The sequence below is a fragment of the Neocloeon triangulifer genome, unplaced genomic scaffold (genome assembly GCF_031216515.1).
Source record: "Neocloeon triangulifer isolate White Clay Creek 2 clone unplaced genomic scaffold, ASM3121651v1 ptg000003l, whole genome shotgun sequence".
NCBI classification, from domain to species: Eukaryota; Metazoa; Arthropoda; class Insecta; order Ephemeroptera; family Baetidae; genus Neocloeon; species Neocloeon triangulifer.
Genome location: NW_026775546.1, coordinates 6,456,369 through 6,476,079, shown reverse-complemented (window position 1 = coordinate 6,476,079; position 19,711 = coordinate 6,456,369). Strand labels below are relative to the sequence as shown.

At 34.0% G+C, this 19,711-nt stretch overlaps 1 protein-coding gene across 2 annotated transcripts; it reads left to right on the top strand.

Moving 5' to 3' along the window:
- The first annotated feature begins 2,006 nt into the window (after positions 1-2,006).
- Positions 2,007-15,201, top strand: LOC132192966 (uncharacterized). 2 transcript variants are annotated; one of them, XM_059613222.1, is made up of 5 exons: positions 2,007-2,121; positions 7,175-7,615; positions 7,778-7,816; positions 11,433-12,111; positions 14,293-15,201. In XM_059613222.1, exons 2-5 carry the CDS (start codon positions 7,285-7,287, stop codon positions 14,621-14,623), a joined length of 1,380 nt encoding a protein of 459 aa, XP_059469205.1. In that variant the 5' UTR covers positions 2,007-2,121; positions 7,175-7,284; the 3' UTR covers positions 14,624-15,201. The 2 variants fall into 2 exon arrangements, with proteins under 2 accessions (XP_059469205.1, XP_059469206.1); XM_059613223.1 differs by lacking the exon at positions 7,778-7,816.
- The last annotated feature ends 4,510 nt before the right edge of the window (positions 15,202-19,711 follow it).

The window sequence follows — 19,711 nt, the reverse complement described above, 5'->3', positions numbered from 1 at the left end:
AATTCCTGCTCATCCAAACGGATTTTTTTTCCGAGTTTGATTAATTTCCCAGTGAAGTGGGTAATTGAATGTGATCAATTTGCTGCGCTGGGATTTCATTTGCCGCCCAAACCAATCGATCTGTTTGAAAGCTGATAGGTGGGTGTTTATTAGCCGTGTAATTCGAGTGGCACACAAATTTACCCATGAGATGAAATTATGCTTATTAAACAACCAGCTCTGGCTTTTAATGCGCATGTTGATTAGCAGATGGTTTTAACCAATTTTAATTAATGATGCAAATTGTAGAAAAGTTGTTTTCCACATTGAATGCAAAATAAATAATGGATTCGCGTGGACTAAATGATTTAGCAAAATATTTGCTGTTGCTAGCCATATTTTTTTGGTCCAGAACGATTTTCAATGTTTTTTTTTCTTTATGGTGCAGAACTTCTTAAAAAATATTTGACAATGTAATGATAAGTCAACCCTCGGCAAGTGGGCAGGTACAAATTTTAGGGTTAAATTAAAATTTTGATTAAAATTTTCACAAACATCTTACAATTAAATTGATAAAACTATAGTTTTACCTATAAAACCAATTGTTAATTTTTTTTAGCAAAATTTTTGTTGATTAATTTTGTTTGAATATATCATTTTAAATGCCATAATGTTTAACTTATTTAACCAACTAGGACTGAAGCTCACAGTTTTATCCTTAATTAAATTTATCAATATTGAATTTTGAAAAATGAGTAAAATATCATATTAACAGCTACTCAATGAGGCTTTGACATATCCTGCAAGTGTTTTCTATGTGATTTTATTTGTTTGAGTATAAAAAAATGTGTCATTAATCACATTGAGAAATTTGACAGAAACATCGAAGCCGAAAAAACACCATTTTTCTTTTATACAACTTGTGAAACAAGCCATTGAGCGAAAAAAACGTTTACCAGTGACTTTGAACTTCAAAACCTGGCTGTCATGATCGCTTGAAAATACAACCACTTGCACGCCGAGTTGAAACAAAATTAGATCAAAAGACTCTGAAACTAAAATAAATGCTCAGTTAACACAAATTATGTGGCATCCAAGGATATTTATGCAGTTTTTTTTTTTTTATAAAAGTGAAAATTGTTTATTCACGATTTTTTTATGCACTTTCGTGGTTTATAAACATGAATCACTTATTATTATTTTTTTTATACGTTTTATACAATTTATTTTATTTTTAAATTACTGAAGTTTAACAAATATATAATATTTATTTCTATTACTTTATATTTTTTTTTCAGTTAAATCAATATGCACTAAACTGTTCTGACATTCAAATTTTGTGTATTAAACATATGATTTTAAAAGCAAAAAATATAATTACTTATGTTAAGTAAATGAGAGAATTACATACATTTATAAAACATAAAATTTGAAATTGGTCCGGGTCTACCGCATTTAATTTGAACTTCAAGTATCTATTTATATTTAAATTTTGCAATTTAAAAACTATATTTCTGATCAAAAAATGAATATTAAAATTTCAGTGCTATTTTAAATTTTAAAAATGAATAAAAAATTTCAAAGTAGGGGAAAATTAAGAGTGCATAATACGCGGATAACAATTTTGATTGTGTTAAATTTATTTTGAAGTTTCATCTTTATAAATATAAGAGCTAGGAAATAACATAATTAAGATGGAATCTCTCGACAGGATGAAAAACCGACAAATTGCACCTAAAAAGTTTCTAACACACACCAGTGTGGCACACATTTGGCCGCGAATACAAATTTCAAATGCAAACGGTTCGAAAGGTCGCCCGCTCGTAAAACGAAATTCATTAGCTCCGGTCAGCATCCGAGCTAAAGCGGCGGGTGCAACTCTTTCTGTCGGTCGCCGAATGCTTCTCGGTACGTCAGAGAGTGAGTTGGATGGAGGAAGGCCTGGTAACCTCATTAGGCGCGCACCTGAGCGAGATGGAGAACACGCGGACCCCTTCCTCCGCCGCCGCCGACGGACGCCTACCTACATCGCACCGGCGCACGCCAGTTGTTAGTACGACGCGAACGCAGCCAAAGTGAATACGAACAAGACGCCAGCTCAGGGCCGCTGACTTACAATCCAAACGCACGCACGCATTCCAGGTGAGCCCCGAGACAGCAACAGTAAAAACGGCCCGAGCGCCTTCTTCGATATCGGAACCAGTGCACATTTTATCCAAGCAAAACGACTAGCTTTTTTTTCAAAAATTTCAAAAATTTATTTATTAAAAGTGACATTCATCAGATATAAGCTTAATTCAGATTAATATTGTTTGTTTAAGATTCTAGGTCAAGACTAATTGTAAGGAGTTTAAATTTATTATTAAATTATTTTTTATTTTATAGTTTGAAACTTATTGAAAAAGCATAATTTATTAGTTGGTATTTCTTTATTTTCCTATGCCACTCTAAAAATAAGGAAAAATCTGTTAAAAAAGGAATTCAGGTTTCAATTTATTTTAGTGCTTTTATTTATTTAATTATTTATTTATTTTATTTTTAGTTCCTACAGCTACAGATTCCGCGTGGTTTTTATTCTTCTCACGATGATTAAATAAATCTTTTGGTAAATGTGGTAGACAGGTTCTTTTTAAAATTTTGATTTGAGCCTATAGGAAATTTATAACGGGCTACGTTTCTTCACCTATTTTAAAAAATTTAACATTAGAGGAAAAAAGGATATAAACACATTACGTCAACAAATTAGATTTTACTTCGAAAAAATTAAAAATGCAAAATTGATCGCATGATCACGCTGGGTTGATATGTTAAAACATTTACTAACATTTTTGTACTACATTTTAAAATGTTGATTTAATTAATTAAATTTTATTTAAAATTCATTTATTTAACAAAAATATACAACAATAAATATACATTTGGGTTGTAAAATTCAAATCAATTCCAATTGAAAAATTATATTAGTTCAGTAGCACAGTTTCCATGTGATATTATCAAATTACTTTGTGGAATATTTTACAATTTATTTACTAATAATTTAAATACAAATAATCAATAATGTCAGTATCAATAAAGTAATCAGTAAAGGGTAGCAAATACGCTCTTGTCTACTATTGCATTGCTTGATTGCAATTCGATACGCTTATAGGCAGTTTGATTCAAGCTGCAGCATCACAAATAATACTGGTTTGCTTGTATATTATACTTGTCCCGGACGTGACCTTCATAAAAACGCGACGAGAGAATGTTTTACACATGCAGATAATTTATCATAGCGTCTCCTAAATACTTTTGGGAGGAATATGGTTCACGACGTGAAAGTCTTCCTCGTCTATTTTCATTTTCACCTATTCACGAATTTTATATATAAATTTTTTTTATCGCGCGGCCTATGAAGAGACGACGTGACTCGCGGTATATACAAAGCAAACAAGAGGCTCGTTGGGCATACATAAGCGGCCACAAAAGGCAGTGTGTGTTCCACATTTTCTTTGTGCGCCAATAGGGAAATGCCAAAATCGCCCTCAGGGCCTGTAATCACGCCGGATTGTGATCGGGAATGGACCGCACAATACAGAGCACAAAGACCGAATTAAAATCGGAGCGGCAGATGAAAGAGTTCACACTACAATCAATTTCACAAAATGTATATTCAGCGGTAATTAGCGTGTGTGAGCGCCAACAGAACAAGCTTTGTATGGAAAAAATGAAGTGAAAAAGAGAGGGAAATTAGTTCTCTCTGATATTGGAACAGACAAAGAGAGGATTAACAAATCCCGATGAGCGAATCATTTAAATGAAGCTGGCGAGTAATTTCAAACAAAGACTGAACGCTGAAAAATTGAAAATTTAGCGATTGCTAACAAAATCATCCACCGCCATAAATTTTGCTTTTTCAATCAATTTATCAAGTGAATTTTTCATGCATAGTTTATAATCAAAACAATTTTTTTTAAACTACAATGGATCTGCGATGGATTAAAAATACCAAAAAGAAGCAGTTGAACAATTTTACTAATTTTTATCACAAAATTAGTATAATATTGTTTCATTTTTGCATATATTCATTCGCAACGAAACACCTTGCTTGCTCGAACGGGCTCTTTTTTTGCCGACTATTTCAAATTTTTGAGCGCGCAGAAACAATGGCCGTGCGCAACTAATGCCTTTTTTCTTGAAATTGATATTTGATGCCAGGGAAGCTATATTTTCGTGATGGGCGATAAGCTTGAGACGCAGGTTAAAATGAAACTTTTCAGGTGTTTAATTTTTTTTTAATCAAATAAAATCCCGCTTCCTCGGTGAAGATGAGCAACTTTATTGTTTCTGTATGATACAGCAATTCCCTGCTTTCATGTAGAAACAATAAAGTTGCTCATCTCCACCGAGGAAGCCAGATTTTATTTCATCAAAAAATGAATTTCTCGAGTGTCATAAGGTTCCTCAACAACTTCATGGATCTCTATAGAAGTTTAAATTTGTGTTGGTTATCTTGTGAATCAATGTTTTATTCAAAAATAATTGTTGTGAATTAACTGATAACAGCTTTACAAAAAGAAGCCTGGGAATCTAAATGTTGAGCTGAAAAAAAATGTTTAAACCGTGCTATATTCAATATTAATTTATAAAATCTTTATAAATTCACTAAATTGCTTAATTTTGAAATTTAAATAAAAATATACCATTTTTATAAATTTTTCTTTTTAACTCATTAAATTTAATGACCAAAGTGGTCTAGCTTTCATGTTGTGCGTTATGCAATTCTTTGCTAAAATAGTGAAAAATAATAAACAAAATTAATATAATTGATCATCAAATATCTAGAATTAAGTTCTTTCCTGGGATTAATTCGTTAGTAGAATGCCCAACTGCAAGGCCTTCAACCTTCAATGATTTTTTTATAATAATTTAGAATTGCCATTAATGATTCTTCTCCACTTGGCAAAATATTGTAAATTATTTAATAAATGACTAAAATCTTTAAGTAATAAATTTTGGAACAATTTTTTGCAGTAAAAAATAAAAATAAAAAGTCGCTAAATGTGTAATTTAAAAGATCAATAAAAATTTAAAGTAAGGATAAATGCCCAATTCTGTCAATGAGATAATTTCGCTGTTGCGTTTTAGTTACGCCAACTTACCTAACAGCAGTCATCGTCTGCTCCTCTTTCACTCTGTTATTTGTGAAGACAGCACAGAAAATAAAATAATAATAAAAAAAAAAAAAAACATCACGCGGGCCGTGACGCTTTTATCAGATGCGAACTGCATCTCACGCGAGCATAATCAAGCCAAAAAATTAACAGGACGCGAAAAACTCCAAAAATTTCGGTAACATTACTTTTTTGCTGTCGTGGCTGGCTTTATTTATTTTTCGCGAAATTAAAGAAAGCACACTTTAACGAATCAATACCATCTTGTAAAAGCTTTACTGTTTTCATTCGCTCGTCTTCGTTTTTACTCCACTCTTTCTAAATGAATAAAATTCGGTCCGTCGAAGCGGCAAAAACCGGCGAGAATCAAATCGAATATTAAAACGACTCCAAGAAAGGATCCGCGCTGGCGGCTGCTCACAATCAAATTATGTTTGGACGAAGAATTGTTAAAGAGGAAAATCGTCAAGCGCCGCCAGAGGAAGATGACACAATTCTTCGAATTCCTTCACGCGCACGCAAACGACAGAGATTTTTCTCCTTGTTAATTTTTTTCTCATTTATAATCGATTACGCGATTTTTTTCCGTGCCAGGGCAATTCATTCCAAAGAGGAAACTGTGCTCAAAAAGTGTGAGCATAAAAATAGAAAAATGAGTCTCTTGCAAAAAAAAAATAATAATAATAAATACCCCGTAATATCAAATTAAAAAAAATCTAAGAGCTAATATTTTAACAAAATGCCTCTTTGTTTATCAAAGCAATGTAGAAAAATTGCACTTTTAATTGAGACATGATAATTAATTTGAAATTCATTTCAAATAGTAAGTTACGATGTAAAATGTAATGAAAATTTTAATTTTTTCTGGTTCAGACATTTTTTTGCTTCAACAAATTTATGCCTTTGATCTTCAGACTAGAAAAATGAGCGTGTAAAATTGCTCAATGGAAATTCCCTTTGAAATTGAGGCCGACGAGCCCACGTCGTCTTTGCCGCTGATCATCGGAATGATCGCATCAAGGAAATTACATTTTTCGGCGGAACTTCACACACAAGCGGCACCGGCAACCAGGAGCAAAATCGATCGGTTTATCCAAATTGAATGCGTCGCTCTGAATTTCCTGCGCGAACGGTTATTACTTGTGGCGTTACAGATATTGCGGAATTCAATCACAGTAGCGAATTGGTAATTGTTTCCCAAAACCAATTAACGGATTCCGAAAATTGTGTTCCATTCACTTTGAAACATCTTGACGAAGTTAAATTGCTTTACCTCAAGCATAATTATTTGCCTGACTTTCAATCAAAAGCTTTTGAATTAAACCGTTTTTCCATTTGGTTGCTTTTTCTAAAATAATCACGTTCCGTTTGAGTTGATTCGTGAAATGGTGGAAAGTTTAATTTTGTAAGGGAAATTTTCACCCTTTTTTGCACAGATTCCGCTCGGCTGCATCTCACAGGCCGGCAAAAAGTCATTGATTTCTCCGGGCCAAGGTCAAGAGCAGCGCGCCGTCGGATGCTCCACATACGCCTGCAAATTATAGCGGATTGCAATACCTGTTCTCCCTTTAGAGTCGCGCGAATCGATCGCATTTGTCCACGTTTACATAAACGAACACATACACCGTCCAGGAAATTCTCCACAATGCGAACACGTGCTTTGGTTTGCAAAGGCTGCAAAATTAATTAGTTATAGAAAGTTCATTGATGCAGACATTTTTCTATATCATGTGCACTAAATTCATCTTATTATAATTTTTTGTTAATTTAAAATAAATATTTACAGTAAATAAAGGTGCAAAAATAAGGAAGAAAATAAAATTCCATTAATTTACCAAAGAAAAGTGTACACAAAAATATTTATGAAGAGAAAAAAATTAATTTTGTATATCATTAAATATTGAACTAAATAATTATTATTATTAATTTATTTATAGCATACACATGGTTTTTTTACGATTTTAGTAATAATTTTATTATTATTTTTTATTATTTATTTTATTCAAGCATCATTTTTATTAATTTTAACATTTTCATTTCAGAGGCGGCGGTGGAATTGAATCGGCCGCATGTGACTGTTCCTGACAGGTCACCTTTCTTTCCTTCCCCTTCTCAGCGTTTCTTCTTCCCCTCATTCTTTCTTTAACCCACGATGCGAGCCACCCTTCTCTTGGCGTTGATCGCCCTTTCGGCCACACGGGCCGACGACGTGGACCAACAGATGTTGGCCAAGTTGAAGACGCAGTGCGATCAGAAGGTCGAATGGTCCTGCATGCAGGAGAAGGCCCTCAGGAGTCTCGTCGAGGAAGACGAAAAGCCAGTCACCGAGTACCTCTCAGGGTACCAAGTCAAGAAGGTTGAAACTGAACACCGGGCCAACCGAAGTCTGGACGACCCTGGACAGTACCTGATTGACCGCACCTGGGACTACCTGCAGAGCCACGAACTCGTCGTCTCATTCAACGACCCCGAAAATGGAGCTCGTGAGTCAGATTTTTTTAATTTACAAAAATTAATAATTTTGTGTTTCAGCACATTTGCAATTAAATGTTTTATTCAATTTTCCAAATCACTTTATAACGCAAAATTTGTGTCAAATTTACTTTCTATTTTCTTCCTCCCTTCAAGTTTGTTTGTATTTGCAGGAACGTTTTCAAATCCGATAGAATTTTTCGCTCGAATAGGTAAGCCGAGCATGACAACCACTTTCCTCTCACGTGTGTCTTTTTCTGGCTATTTTTAGCTGTGGTGCGTGACCCTTTTTCTTCTGGTAAAATGACTCTCTGTGATGATCTTCCTTTTATCCTCTCTCCTTGTGACTTTGGTCGGTGTTGATTTACTGCCTGAAAAAATAATTTTCCCACTCACTACTTTGTCAGTAACTCTTTTGCCCCTCACGATGTATTTTACGACAGGGAAGAAAAAATTGGCCCACTTTTCAAAGTGGGTCGAAAATAAACCTGATACGATGGAAAGGGAAATAATAACAGTGTTGGAATTTTCCACTATATTATAGACGCCGATTGCATAGAAATGATTTCCTTTTACACCAACGGACGTGCATGCAAACGTAAATGCACAAAGGGCAACTAAAGCAAGATCGTCGCTGGAATTAATATACAGAGCTGCCTGCGTTTTAATCACGTAACGTTTCTAAACAAAGCGAACCGGGGGGCAGTGAAAAACATAATTATTATTTTTGTTCTTTTTGGCCAATCATTCTGGATGTGGGTCAACTCTTGAAAGGAAAAAATCTATTTGGGTTGCAAAAAGAAAAAAATGCCAAAAAAAAAATTAATGATGACAATTGACATAGTTTGGAAGCTTTCACGAAAGATCATTTATGACCCCAGGTGGTGACGTATAAAATAAGGGTACATTTTACAGTAAAAACCAAATTAATTTTGAATATAAATAAGATTGAATGTTTTTCAATAAATTAATGGCCCTTTATTGACATAGTCAAATCAGATACAAAAATGGTGGTTAAAATTTCCAATTGTTATCAAATAATTTTTGGAAATGCCTCCTATTGTTGGAAAGACTTAATTTGACTATATCAATATAGAGAGTCTAAAATTATAATTTATTTTTTATGATAGTAATAAATTTCAAAAATAGGATTTAATTTTTGGATTAACCATTGATGTAATTTGTGTAGAACTTTAAAACTCTATTTTCACGCTTTCTGATTTTTAGAATAGATAAAAAAAACGTTTGATATGGCATGAAATTGTTGTGTTTTGATTGAACGTAAATAAGCCGGTCGCGCTCACTGCCCCGCAGTCTCACTCCGGCCCATTTGCGTGAATTTTCCGCTCTATGAATTTTTATGCGCTCCCTCTTCACGTGCTCCTTATCACCGAGCGGGGCACTTAGTCCTGTATGCAAATATCGGACGCGTCGTTAGGCCGTGAAATATGCGCCGGTCGACGATTACTTCCGAGCGACCGGTGGCGAGGAAAGCAAATGAGCCGAGAGACAAACGAACGCAAAGTCCTTTATTGATCACTGGTCCGCGTGGGCGCGTCAAAGCCAGCATTTTATTTATTTACCATTTCGGTCCTGCGCCTCGCCCGTTCGCCGCCGAAAAGTGTTACATCTCCGCGAAATCATCACTTCTCTGCAATTGTGAAAGGCGCCTTTCGGAGCTTCCATTAGCTCGTGGGAGTTTCTGTTTGCTTGGCTGAATTAACTCGATGGGAGAACTCGCAGCCGCAAAAATTTTTGAATTAATATCGCCACACGCATCCCTACAATGAATATTCGCGGTGAGACTGGAATTTTATGCCAAATGTTTAATTAAAACAAAATTAGTAGTGTCTCTAAAAATTATTGTACAGATTTACAAAATTAATATAAATAGAGACACAAAATTAAATATTATGTATTATTTTAATTATGGACAAATTTGAAATTTATTCAGAATAAAACAGTTTATATAATTTGCCACTATTTAAAATTTAAAAGTGGAATTTCTGCATAATTCTATATTTGATTGATATTTGAAAGTTTAAAAAATTATAATAATAATTTTAATATAAAAAATATTTATCTATTTATTTATTAGATCGTTTGGAGTCAATATTTGGATTTACAAATAAAATTTGCTGGAAGGCAATAAGTTATTAGGATTTTTTTATAACATTTCCGAGTTCCAAATTTGTGAATTTCTACTTCCTTTTTATTTATTGACCTCTCAAAAATAATATTTTTTTTTTACGATGTAATCTGTGATCTTCTTTCCAATTCACAACGTCATTATCATTACAATTAAATAATTTAGAGGTCATGACTTTTACTGCAAGGCTAATCAACGAATTGGAACCGCGCAAAGTGGCGAGCGCCTCTCAATCTATTCTTATCTTCTTCCTTCCGAGAGAGAGATTTTTTACGGCCAGCCAAACCAACCGCCTAGATCGGCCGCAGTCGGTCATCTAACGGGCTAACAAAAAGCAAGGTGCGTCAATTTCACCGATCACTCATATTTATCGTGAATAGCTCATTCGACAACACCATTGTGAGGAGAATAATCGAAATCACTCTCTCGCTCCTTACGAAAAATTCTCACCCGGCATTGTGTTTGCGAAAACGGCGGCCAGACGTCTGGCTTGATAAAAAAGACTATCCATTTGAACAGCCGTTCGGGGAATTCCGCATTTGCATTTATATGGAAAAGCGGCTGTGCCAAATAAAAGGCACCGCCTGTGATAATTACTCCAATTAAACTTCACTTTTTTCCTGTGCAAAGCTACTTGCTTTGCTCCACCCTGATAGATAAGGCTACTTTGTGCCGTTTTTCATTAAGCTGGCGGATCAAAGCGGCTAAACTAGATGAATGCCTTTGAGGCAGCGCAGAATCATTAAGTGCGCACAGGGCCAAGTTATGATCCGCATCTCTGCGTTAATTATTTATTCAGCTTGCGTTCGGTATATTTGGAATACACTTGAGAAATTATTTCGAGAATAGCCTTTCAACCGGTCGAATATCTCAAAGTTAATAATATACATTAATAACCAAGTCATACTCTGGGGAAAATGGCTCTATTTGGCTCGCTTATGATTTATCCACGGTTTCATCAAAATCCTCTCAAATAGACTGAAGGATATGCAGAGATGAAGGATTTGCATATTTAACGCTTGAGTAGTTTTATGATTAAAATAATTAATTTCCAATTCTCCTACCCAATCAGTAAATTTCTGCAAATGCCATAATTAAATTTACAATGATACAATAGAAAAAAAAAAAATGCAACACCCTATTGCTATTTCAAATGTTTATGTTTTGGATTTTTTTAATTGAATTTTTAATAAATCTACATCGGAAGAGTTTTTTCAAATTATCATTTCTATTACAATCTTAGTTTTAAAATACAGGTATGTTCTTATAATAATAAAATTATTAATTATAAAAATGTTTGTAATGTAATTTTCCACACAAAAATCCATTATTTATTTTAATAAATAAACTCGTCTGATAAATTTTATTTGATTTATAATTCTAAAAAATTTTATTATGCACTTATTAATGAAACTACTTTAATATATTAAATAAATAAACAAAATGCCAAGTAGCCGTGTTTTTATTTAGTGCAATTTATAAGTTAAAAAAACATTGACTAATTCAATTTTTCTTAAAACATTTCTAATTTCTTAAATTTCTTCTCTTATTCAGTGTAACCCTCTCGCACGTGCACTACTTCTGTAATCTCTCTCCCTTCAATTTTCAGTTTTTTCTGCACAGTTTGACAAAATTGAAATTATTTTATCATGGAAAGTAACAAATTTTTCGTTTTTCAGCTCGAACGGCCAGCGCCAACACCTTCCTGACGGGATTCGGTCTCGGCTTTCTGGCTTTCGGCCTCAAGAAGCTCCTGCTGCCCTTCTTCATCGGCGCCCAGGTGATCAAGTCCATCCTGCTGGCCATTTTCCTGCCCACCCTGTTGACCGGAATCGGCAAATTCCTCGGCAAAAGCGGCGCCAGCATTTTCTCTGCCTCCGCCGGCCACGGCCACAGCGGCGGCGAGGACGAGTTTGACTTCAAGGACAACTTCGACCCCAACTACGAATCTTCAGGTTCGAGCAACGTGGCCTCCTTCACGTCCTACCCACAGAAAAGAAGGGACTCCCTTTTGACCGCAGGTGCCGGTTATGGCGGTTTTCCGACCGGGGCTGGAGGACTTGGTGGACTTGGTGGCCTCAGTGGCCTCTACGGAAAGAGGCCGATCGCCGCGTGGCCCTACAAGCGGCCGGTGATTCCCGACTACAAAACGTTCGCCCGCGTGCCGGACGCGTCCCTCATCATGTCCGGCTTCGACCCCTACTACAGCCCAATTGTGTCAAGGCTGGACGTCATTTTCAAGCAGATGGGCTACGAGAAGAAGGGCGACGAATGCAAAAAGAGGCTCATCTGCAACATGTACCAGCAGCCGGCCAAGTACGCTCCGTACAGCAACCTCGTGTCGGCGCAGCTCAGCAGGTGAATTTTTTTAGGCACATAAATTGATAACAGGCAAAAAAAACAGCACATAGGTTTTAAACGTATTAAAAATTATGATTTTGCTCTTGAAGCTTTTTAATTAATATTTCATTTCAAATTAATAGTTAAATTTAAAACAGATATAAAAAAAGAATTAGTTATAGAATCTCATTAAAAATAGTCTAATCGTGAGGCCAGGAATATTTAAAAAACAGTCAAATTCTAAAAAAATGTTTTCCAGAAAAAGGTTAAGGACTCCTTATTGACATAGTCAAATCAAGTCTTTACAACAATGGTGATTAAAATTTCCAATTGTCCTTCAACAATCGCAAAAATCTGTTTATATTGTTGTAAGGACTTGATTTGACTATGTCAATAAGAAGTCCTTAATGATTTTTTCATGCATTATTTGAATACATTTTTATTTCAAAGCTTCACATAAGTAAATTTTAGTTTCACAAAAACTAATATATAAAAAAAAAATTGAAAATTAAATCTAGAAGTGAAAGTTCATTTGCAACAATACGAATTAATACAATTGGCAAATTGTAGTTTAACAAAAGTAAACACAAACCTTATTTAGTGTATCCTAAGCACACCTTTTCTTTTCCACATTCTTAAGCTTTGATTCGCGGTGGCTTCCGTGTCATGTGCATTTTAAGTCGATTGCCCTTTTTTAATCCATCAAGTTTGTGGGTCAAGTGCAGCGGCCCATTAATTTGATTAGGCACTTCCTTTTGTCGGGCGTGCGTCCATTCATTCTTTTTGATGCCGCACATGCATCTCCGTTTTTTCCGTAATTTAATCCGGCAGAATTATAACTGTAGCCAGATATAGGACTCGTAATTAGCTCTCGTCAGCTCTGCGAACCGGCGACTGACACACAAACTTTTTTTAGAGAATTGGAGTTAATGCATTAATTGCTAGCTTTTCGTCATAAAAATATTATTTCTGTCTCGTTTACGTGGGTGTTAGTGATACTCCAATTAAATAAATAAGAGGAAAGGTGCAATTATAGTATTGTTTGACAAAAATAGCTCTGAGGAAAAGTCAACACTAATTGCAAAACAGTAAAATATGTCTTTAAAAAAGTTCAAATGCGTTATATAATAAAAATGAAAATATTAATTTAGAGCTGATCTTATATTATATTTAAAATATTTTTTAATTTGATTTAATAATATTGATTTTTTTTTTAATTCTGAACTTTTTTAATAATTCTGGGATTTTCAATTGATTTAATATAAACGTTTTTTGATCTAATAATCAATCACAGAAAATTCTAGCCCCTTGTCACCTCTGGAATTAATTTACATGTGTTTTTAATTAATCAAAAAGGAAGCAGAAGCTTTGCCGCGGGATACAGATATGGTCATCGCATGTACGCAATTGCAACTGTGCAAAACAGTTAATCAGCCGTTGTAGAAGCGACTTTGGGCGTGTCCAGCGGTCGAGGTCGCGAGCGGCCGTTTATTTGCATTTTTTGCATATTTAGGCCACAGCTCGGAGTCACACACATATGGAAATGATACACGGGACATGCAATGCCGGAGATGGTACCATTTTGCTAATTCGTTAGTCAAACACACAAAACGCAACACTAACAATTTGAAACGTGCGTGGGTATTTTAGAGCAAAATGTTAGAAAATTTGGCATTGACAATCCCAGAATAGCGATCACTCATCACACCGTGATGTGTATCTTAACTTTTTAATTTAATCATTAAACTCTTGTTTTTTTCTAAGAAATTAATTAAATTCAATCACGAAACTCATGGATTTACGCAAGATGAACGAATTATATTTAAAGTAATATTACATTAAAATCTCAAAATTATGCAAACAGATCTATAAAATATTTTTTAAATGCAATTTTTTTCGACAGTGTGTTTAATTTGTCAGCTAATATTTACAGCATGTTGATTTTGTGTGTTAAAAGCTGAAAAAAAATTTAATTATAAATTTTATAAGAAAAATTATGCAAATTAATACGTAAAATAAATAAAGATGTTTTTAGAAAAAAATTATAACATTATAATTAATTAAAAACTTCATTTAATTGTTAAACAGTTCGCATTACAAACCTATCATCAGTTTTTTAATTCGTAAATTATTTAAAAAAGATTATTTAATACGATCTCGTAGCAAATGAAAAATAAGACTAATTGAAATATGTTTTAGGGATCTGAGTGAATTGCAGAAGCCGACGCAGAACAACAAGGACAGCCTGCGCTTCTTCGCACTGATGAAGGCGGCCAAGGATGGTCAGGAGGGTTCGCATTGCGCCATCGCCTATCCCGACTGCGACTCCGAAGACTCGACAGACGAAATTTTGCACCACTTAGACGGCGCCAAGGCGGATCAGTCGACCCTGTTCGGCTCGGCAAGCCCTCCAATGGTGAAGACCTACCACGAGATCAACAAACTCGTGCAGGCCAGACGCCTGGCCAAACAAATTGCCCAAGCCGCAGAGGAGGAAAAGCAGCAAAAAAGTGCACCTGCTTCTGCATAATTTGAGAAAATTATTCTTTTAAATGGAAAAGAGGCGTTAATTTATTTCGGGATGAGATTTTGCAAGAATAGTAAACACACGATAGATAATTTTTATATTTAAAATTCCATTTTTCTTCCTATTTTGCATGTAAAAAATGAACCTTCTTTTCTTATTACTGGAAATTCTTTGACATTTGAAAAAAAATTATGGAAATATGCAGAAATATGTAAAAGACAAAGAGGAAACAACTTATTTTTTGTTTGCAACGAGGAAGAAGACGCAGATGCCATGGCGAAGATAATCAAAAGAAAATTGGAAAAGTGCGTTGCTCATGATATGAGAGAGGAAGCCTACGTGAAAAAAAATGGACTTCCGTGTTACGGAAAAATAACAAGAATTGTTCTGTGCCAATACAAAAACACGACGAATAAGTTTAGTAATTTATTTAATAGCTATTAAGTCTTATTTAATCTATTATTTATTTATTTAATATATTTAGTTCAATTTAGTTAATAAAAATTACAAAAAAGAGTTAATTTGTATCTGCTGCTCACTTTTCTCATTGTATGAAATAAATCTGACTCTGGGTTTGGAAATCAAAATTGTGTCTTTTTAATTTTAAAGCCATATTATAACAAAAAGTCCGAAAAATTGACTGCTAATTTTAATAAATTATAATACATTATTTATTTGAATTTTTAAATTAATATCAGTATCTGAAAATATTGCCAATAATATAATTATTTTAATATATTTTAGGCGAAAATCAGTCCCAATTTAAAGGACAAGATAAAATAAAATATGAAGTATTCAAAGCCCTAGATTTAGCAAAATTTTGCAAGTCCACATGCTTTCATCAAATTATTTTCCTTATTGCCGAAAGATGCTTCTCAGAATCGAAGCGCCCTGCTATGTTTGTCTCAGAACGAAAAGCAATCCCATTCTCTTGGTGACATGTTTGCGTAGGGATTCCCTATCAAATTGGTCCATTCACTTCAGCACCATTCAACCATCACCACCATATCAGACGAAAAATAAACAACTTGCGTAGCCCTTTGATAGAAGCTGTGTTTTTTTCTTACACACTTTCTTTCCCACCACAGAAAGATTATCTAACCGGAGGATTCCCGGGCGCACGTTACCCAACAGCCTCTATTATGTGAGTGCGTTGGTTACGAGGTTCTAATAAAGTGCTCGCACTCTCTTCGGAGGAAATCCCTGGAGGCCGAGTGAATCACAGGTCAGACTACCGACCAGGATCCGTGTCGAAGAGAAATTGCCTGGCTGCTTGTCGGTGTGCCGATCACGATTGGTAAGAAACTCACGAGGAGAAAATAGAGTGTGTTTGTTTTGAGCTGACTGAGCCGGCGATCGAGTCATTGTTTGGCAGCAACGGGTTGTGAGAATAGGGACGTTTATCACGGAAGTGTTTTTTGCTCCAAAAAATTATAATACGTAATTTGACACTTTCATGCTAATGAAATGAGTAGTGTTTTAAAAGCCGGATTGCACCAAGAAGATTTTTAATGTCGAGGAAAAAATAAGGATATCAAAAATAAATCCTCTGTTCTACATTTATATATGAGCGCAGGAAATATAATGAAATATAAAATTTACAGTGCAGATCATTATAAACACATAATCAACCTTAAATGAACTTCTGCTTCCAAAAAAGAGTGCTGAAATTTTTACTTACTACTTGTTGATCTCCAAGTTTGTTTCTCACACATCGCTGAAAAAATAAACTGTTTGATAAAAAAAATTATTTCACCTAATATAATTAATGACTAATGACACCTGATTTTGTTGAAATTTATATAACCTAATGTATGAAACTTAAAATTTGTTTAAAAAATAATTAAAAGAAAAATTAAATCAATCAAGAATTTAAAAGCACAGTTATTGGAAAATGATATATAAAAATTCTTGTTGCAGAAAGGAATTACTTTATACAAACTCTTTAACAGATTAAAAAAATAATAATAAAACTTGGAAAAATAATTCATAATTGTATATTTCTACACATTGATAATACAATTACCAATTATTTAAATTATATTTAAATTTTAGTGAGCCAAAAATAATAAAATAATTAAGTTGAAAACCACACAATTGAAAACCTAGCAATTTTAACATTTTTTAATTAAAGCTGAAAAATGCAATTTTTGATCAAAATTCATGAATATTAAATTTAAAGTAAGATGGAACTTTCATGCACAGAAAAATAACGAAAAAGTTGGATTTCTTTAATTTTCTATCTCTCTTAGGAATTTTACCCTGCTAAAAATTATCTGAAGGGCCAATAAAACATGGATCTCGCTTTCAGACCGTTGAAACGGCTGTCCTTCGACCCACTGCTTAATTTGATATTGAATAACATCCCTTACATCACGGTACAGCAACAATGACGCTCTTGAAAGAAATATGCAAACAAGGATGACTTTTAGAGCACGGTATCAATTTTCAATTACTAAGAGTTCCAAGAACGGCAGGTAAAGGTCAATAAAAGTTGTCTTCAAAGATTTTTTCAGGAATTTTCAGTAATTCAGTGTGAAGAATCATAAAATAATCCTATTTTAAAAAAAAAAGTATATCATTAGTGACTGAAAATTCAACAATTGGATTTCTCCATTTTTTTATTTGAGCAAATTTTCGTATAATTCATTGGCCAAACAAATTGAAAGCTCTGGCCAAAACAAAGCTTTCCGTTTCGCGATTGACGATTTTCCGCTTCATGTTCCATTTAGCCGGTACCATACGGTCCGCCGGCAGTGTCACGGTCACGGCGAATTTCGCAATTTTCGATGCAGATGTTGATCTACTGGCAAAATAAATCGATGGAGAGAGAAAGAAAGGCTTTCACTCTCGCTCGCAAGGGATCAATGGCTCCTCGCCGTGCCATTACTCCGTCCAGCGTGGGCTCTTTATTAGCTTTCATTTATTATTGTGGCGCTTCCCTCGTGAAATAAATACTGTGTGTTATGGCGAGCAGCGCAGATTGCGTTTTATGATATCAGAAGTACCCTTGTGCTTGCGAATCGTCGAGGCGTATTATTGTTTCGCTCAAAATGAGAAAAAAAGTGGAAACTACGCAGTGATGATGATGATGAAAGGTTGAGCTTTTCTCTCTCAAAGGAGATGGTTAACGTTAACAAACAGTTTATTAAAAAAATAATAATAATAATTGCAAATCTTTGTCACTTATTCTATCATTTGATATTAGCTTAATTAAAACCTTAGATAACGTTTTAATTAGCTCATTTGCAACTGTGGTAAATTTTTTCTTTCTTAAAATAAATTATATTGGCCACCTTAAAATGTAATTCCAGCGTTTTTATTAAATAAAAAATCTGCAAAATGGAAGTTTTGTTCTGGATTTAGTTCTCATAAAGCAAAAATTTGAGCTGAAATAAATTTTGTTCTAGAAATTCACAATTAAGGTGGAATTCATGTTTTTAGAATTGAAGTTCGGCTATTACTCGAAGAGTTGTAATGAGACTTTATTTGTATGATTTTCGTTTGGAAGTGGAGCGCAGGAAATTTTTTTCTTTAACTAGTTCAATAAAAGCATCAGCAGTAAACACAGTAAAGACTCATGCAACGCGAGGTCGGGCGAGCTGGAATCCAAAAAAACCCTATCAATTCTCATTTATATTTGTCTTCAAATTTCCTAAATAAATTAAAAAAAGCTCCGGAATCAATTTTCCCTGAAGAGAGGGAAATGCATGCTTGTGACGCAGAAATTAATAATTCAGCTGCCCAATTATGTTACGATAAGTAGCTTACGGTGTTAGCTATTTGATACTTCATCGATGTGTAGACCAGCAAGCTTAAGATCAAAAAGGTGACTTTTTGAAGTCAATTTGCTATACAGTTTCGGTAGGGAAAACGTGCAACCACTCCAAAAAGGGTCCAGACTGCCACAAAAAAGCACCAACTACCCGGCAAGTGATCTCTTGGGGATTCTTTGGCGGTGCCGCATCGTGAATACAGAGGCAAGGTCATGGCGCCGTCGGCTGCCTACGCACCAGGTCTTTAAAAGAAGATTTTGCATTGCGAGGAGAAAAGCACTGAATCGTTTTGCTAAAAATTGAGCTGCTATTCATTATTAAGCATCATTAGTCGACTAAGTTGAATGGCTTGATTGATACTTTATACAAAAAAACAACAAGGTATAGAACTGATGAAAAGTCACTCGCTTCTGTGTATCGTGCAAAATCACAGGAAAATGACAAATTATCAAGTACCAGAAATAACTTTGAATAATTATTGTTTGAAAGTTATGGCATTTCTCTGTGAAGATGATATGATAAAAATATTGTAATTAAATAAAAAAAAAATTCCAATTAAAAATTAAAATTTTGATTTTCATAATTTGAAAAGGAACTTGCGTTACATGTCAACCATCAAATTGTTTTGATTGGTGGTTTGAAAGCTCAAATCAATCTCGCTGGGCTGGTAGTTTCATGGCGGAAAAGTTGAATTTGATTTGGTTCAGTATCAGCATTTTACTAAGTAAAAACTGTAACCTGTGAATTTGTCTGCTATAATTTTTTTAAATTAAAATTTATATTTAAAAACATTTCTGCTAACTGATACTTTTTTCATTTTCAATTATAGTTTTATAATAAATAATATTGTTAATATTATGGCAAAAAATTAGTTTTACTGGCCCATGATATTTGAGCGATTGTGTTTGTGGGATAAAAGCTTCAATGTTTATAATAGCTAGATTTATTTTTGAAATTTATTTAATTATATGTTTACTAAATAGAATTACTTTAATTTTTAGAAATTCTTACTCAATCGGTACTGTGGGTATTACTATTAAATATTATGAGGAATCATTATTGAAAAATTCTGTTTGATAAAAAAAATGGTATAAAATAATTTATATATTTGGAACGAACAAAAAGTTGTTGGAAAAACTGCACCACAAATATAGCAACCGTTTTGCAAAAACGTTCGAACATATCAAACTGTATTCAATTTACTCTTGTTTTTTTAGACGTTTTTTAAATTCTATCCTGTTGTTATTTAATTTGAATTGAACTCAAAGTGTTTTCCTTTAAAAAAATCCCAGATTTGCCAGTTAATTTAAAGATC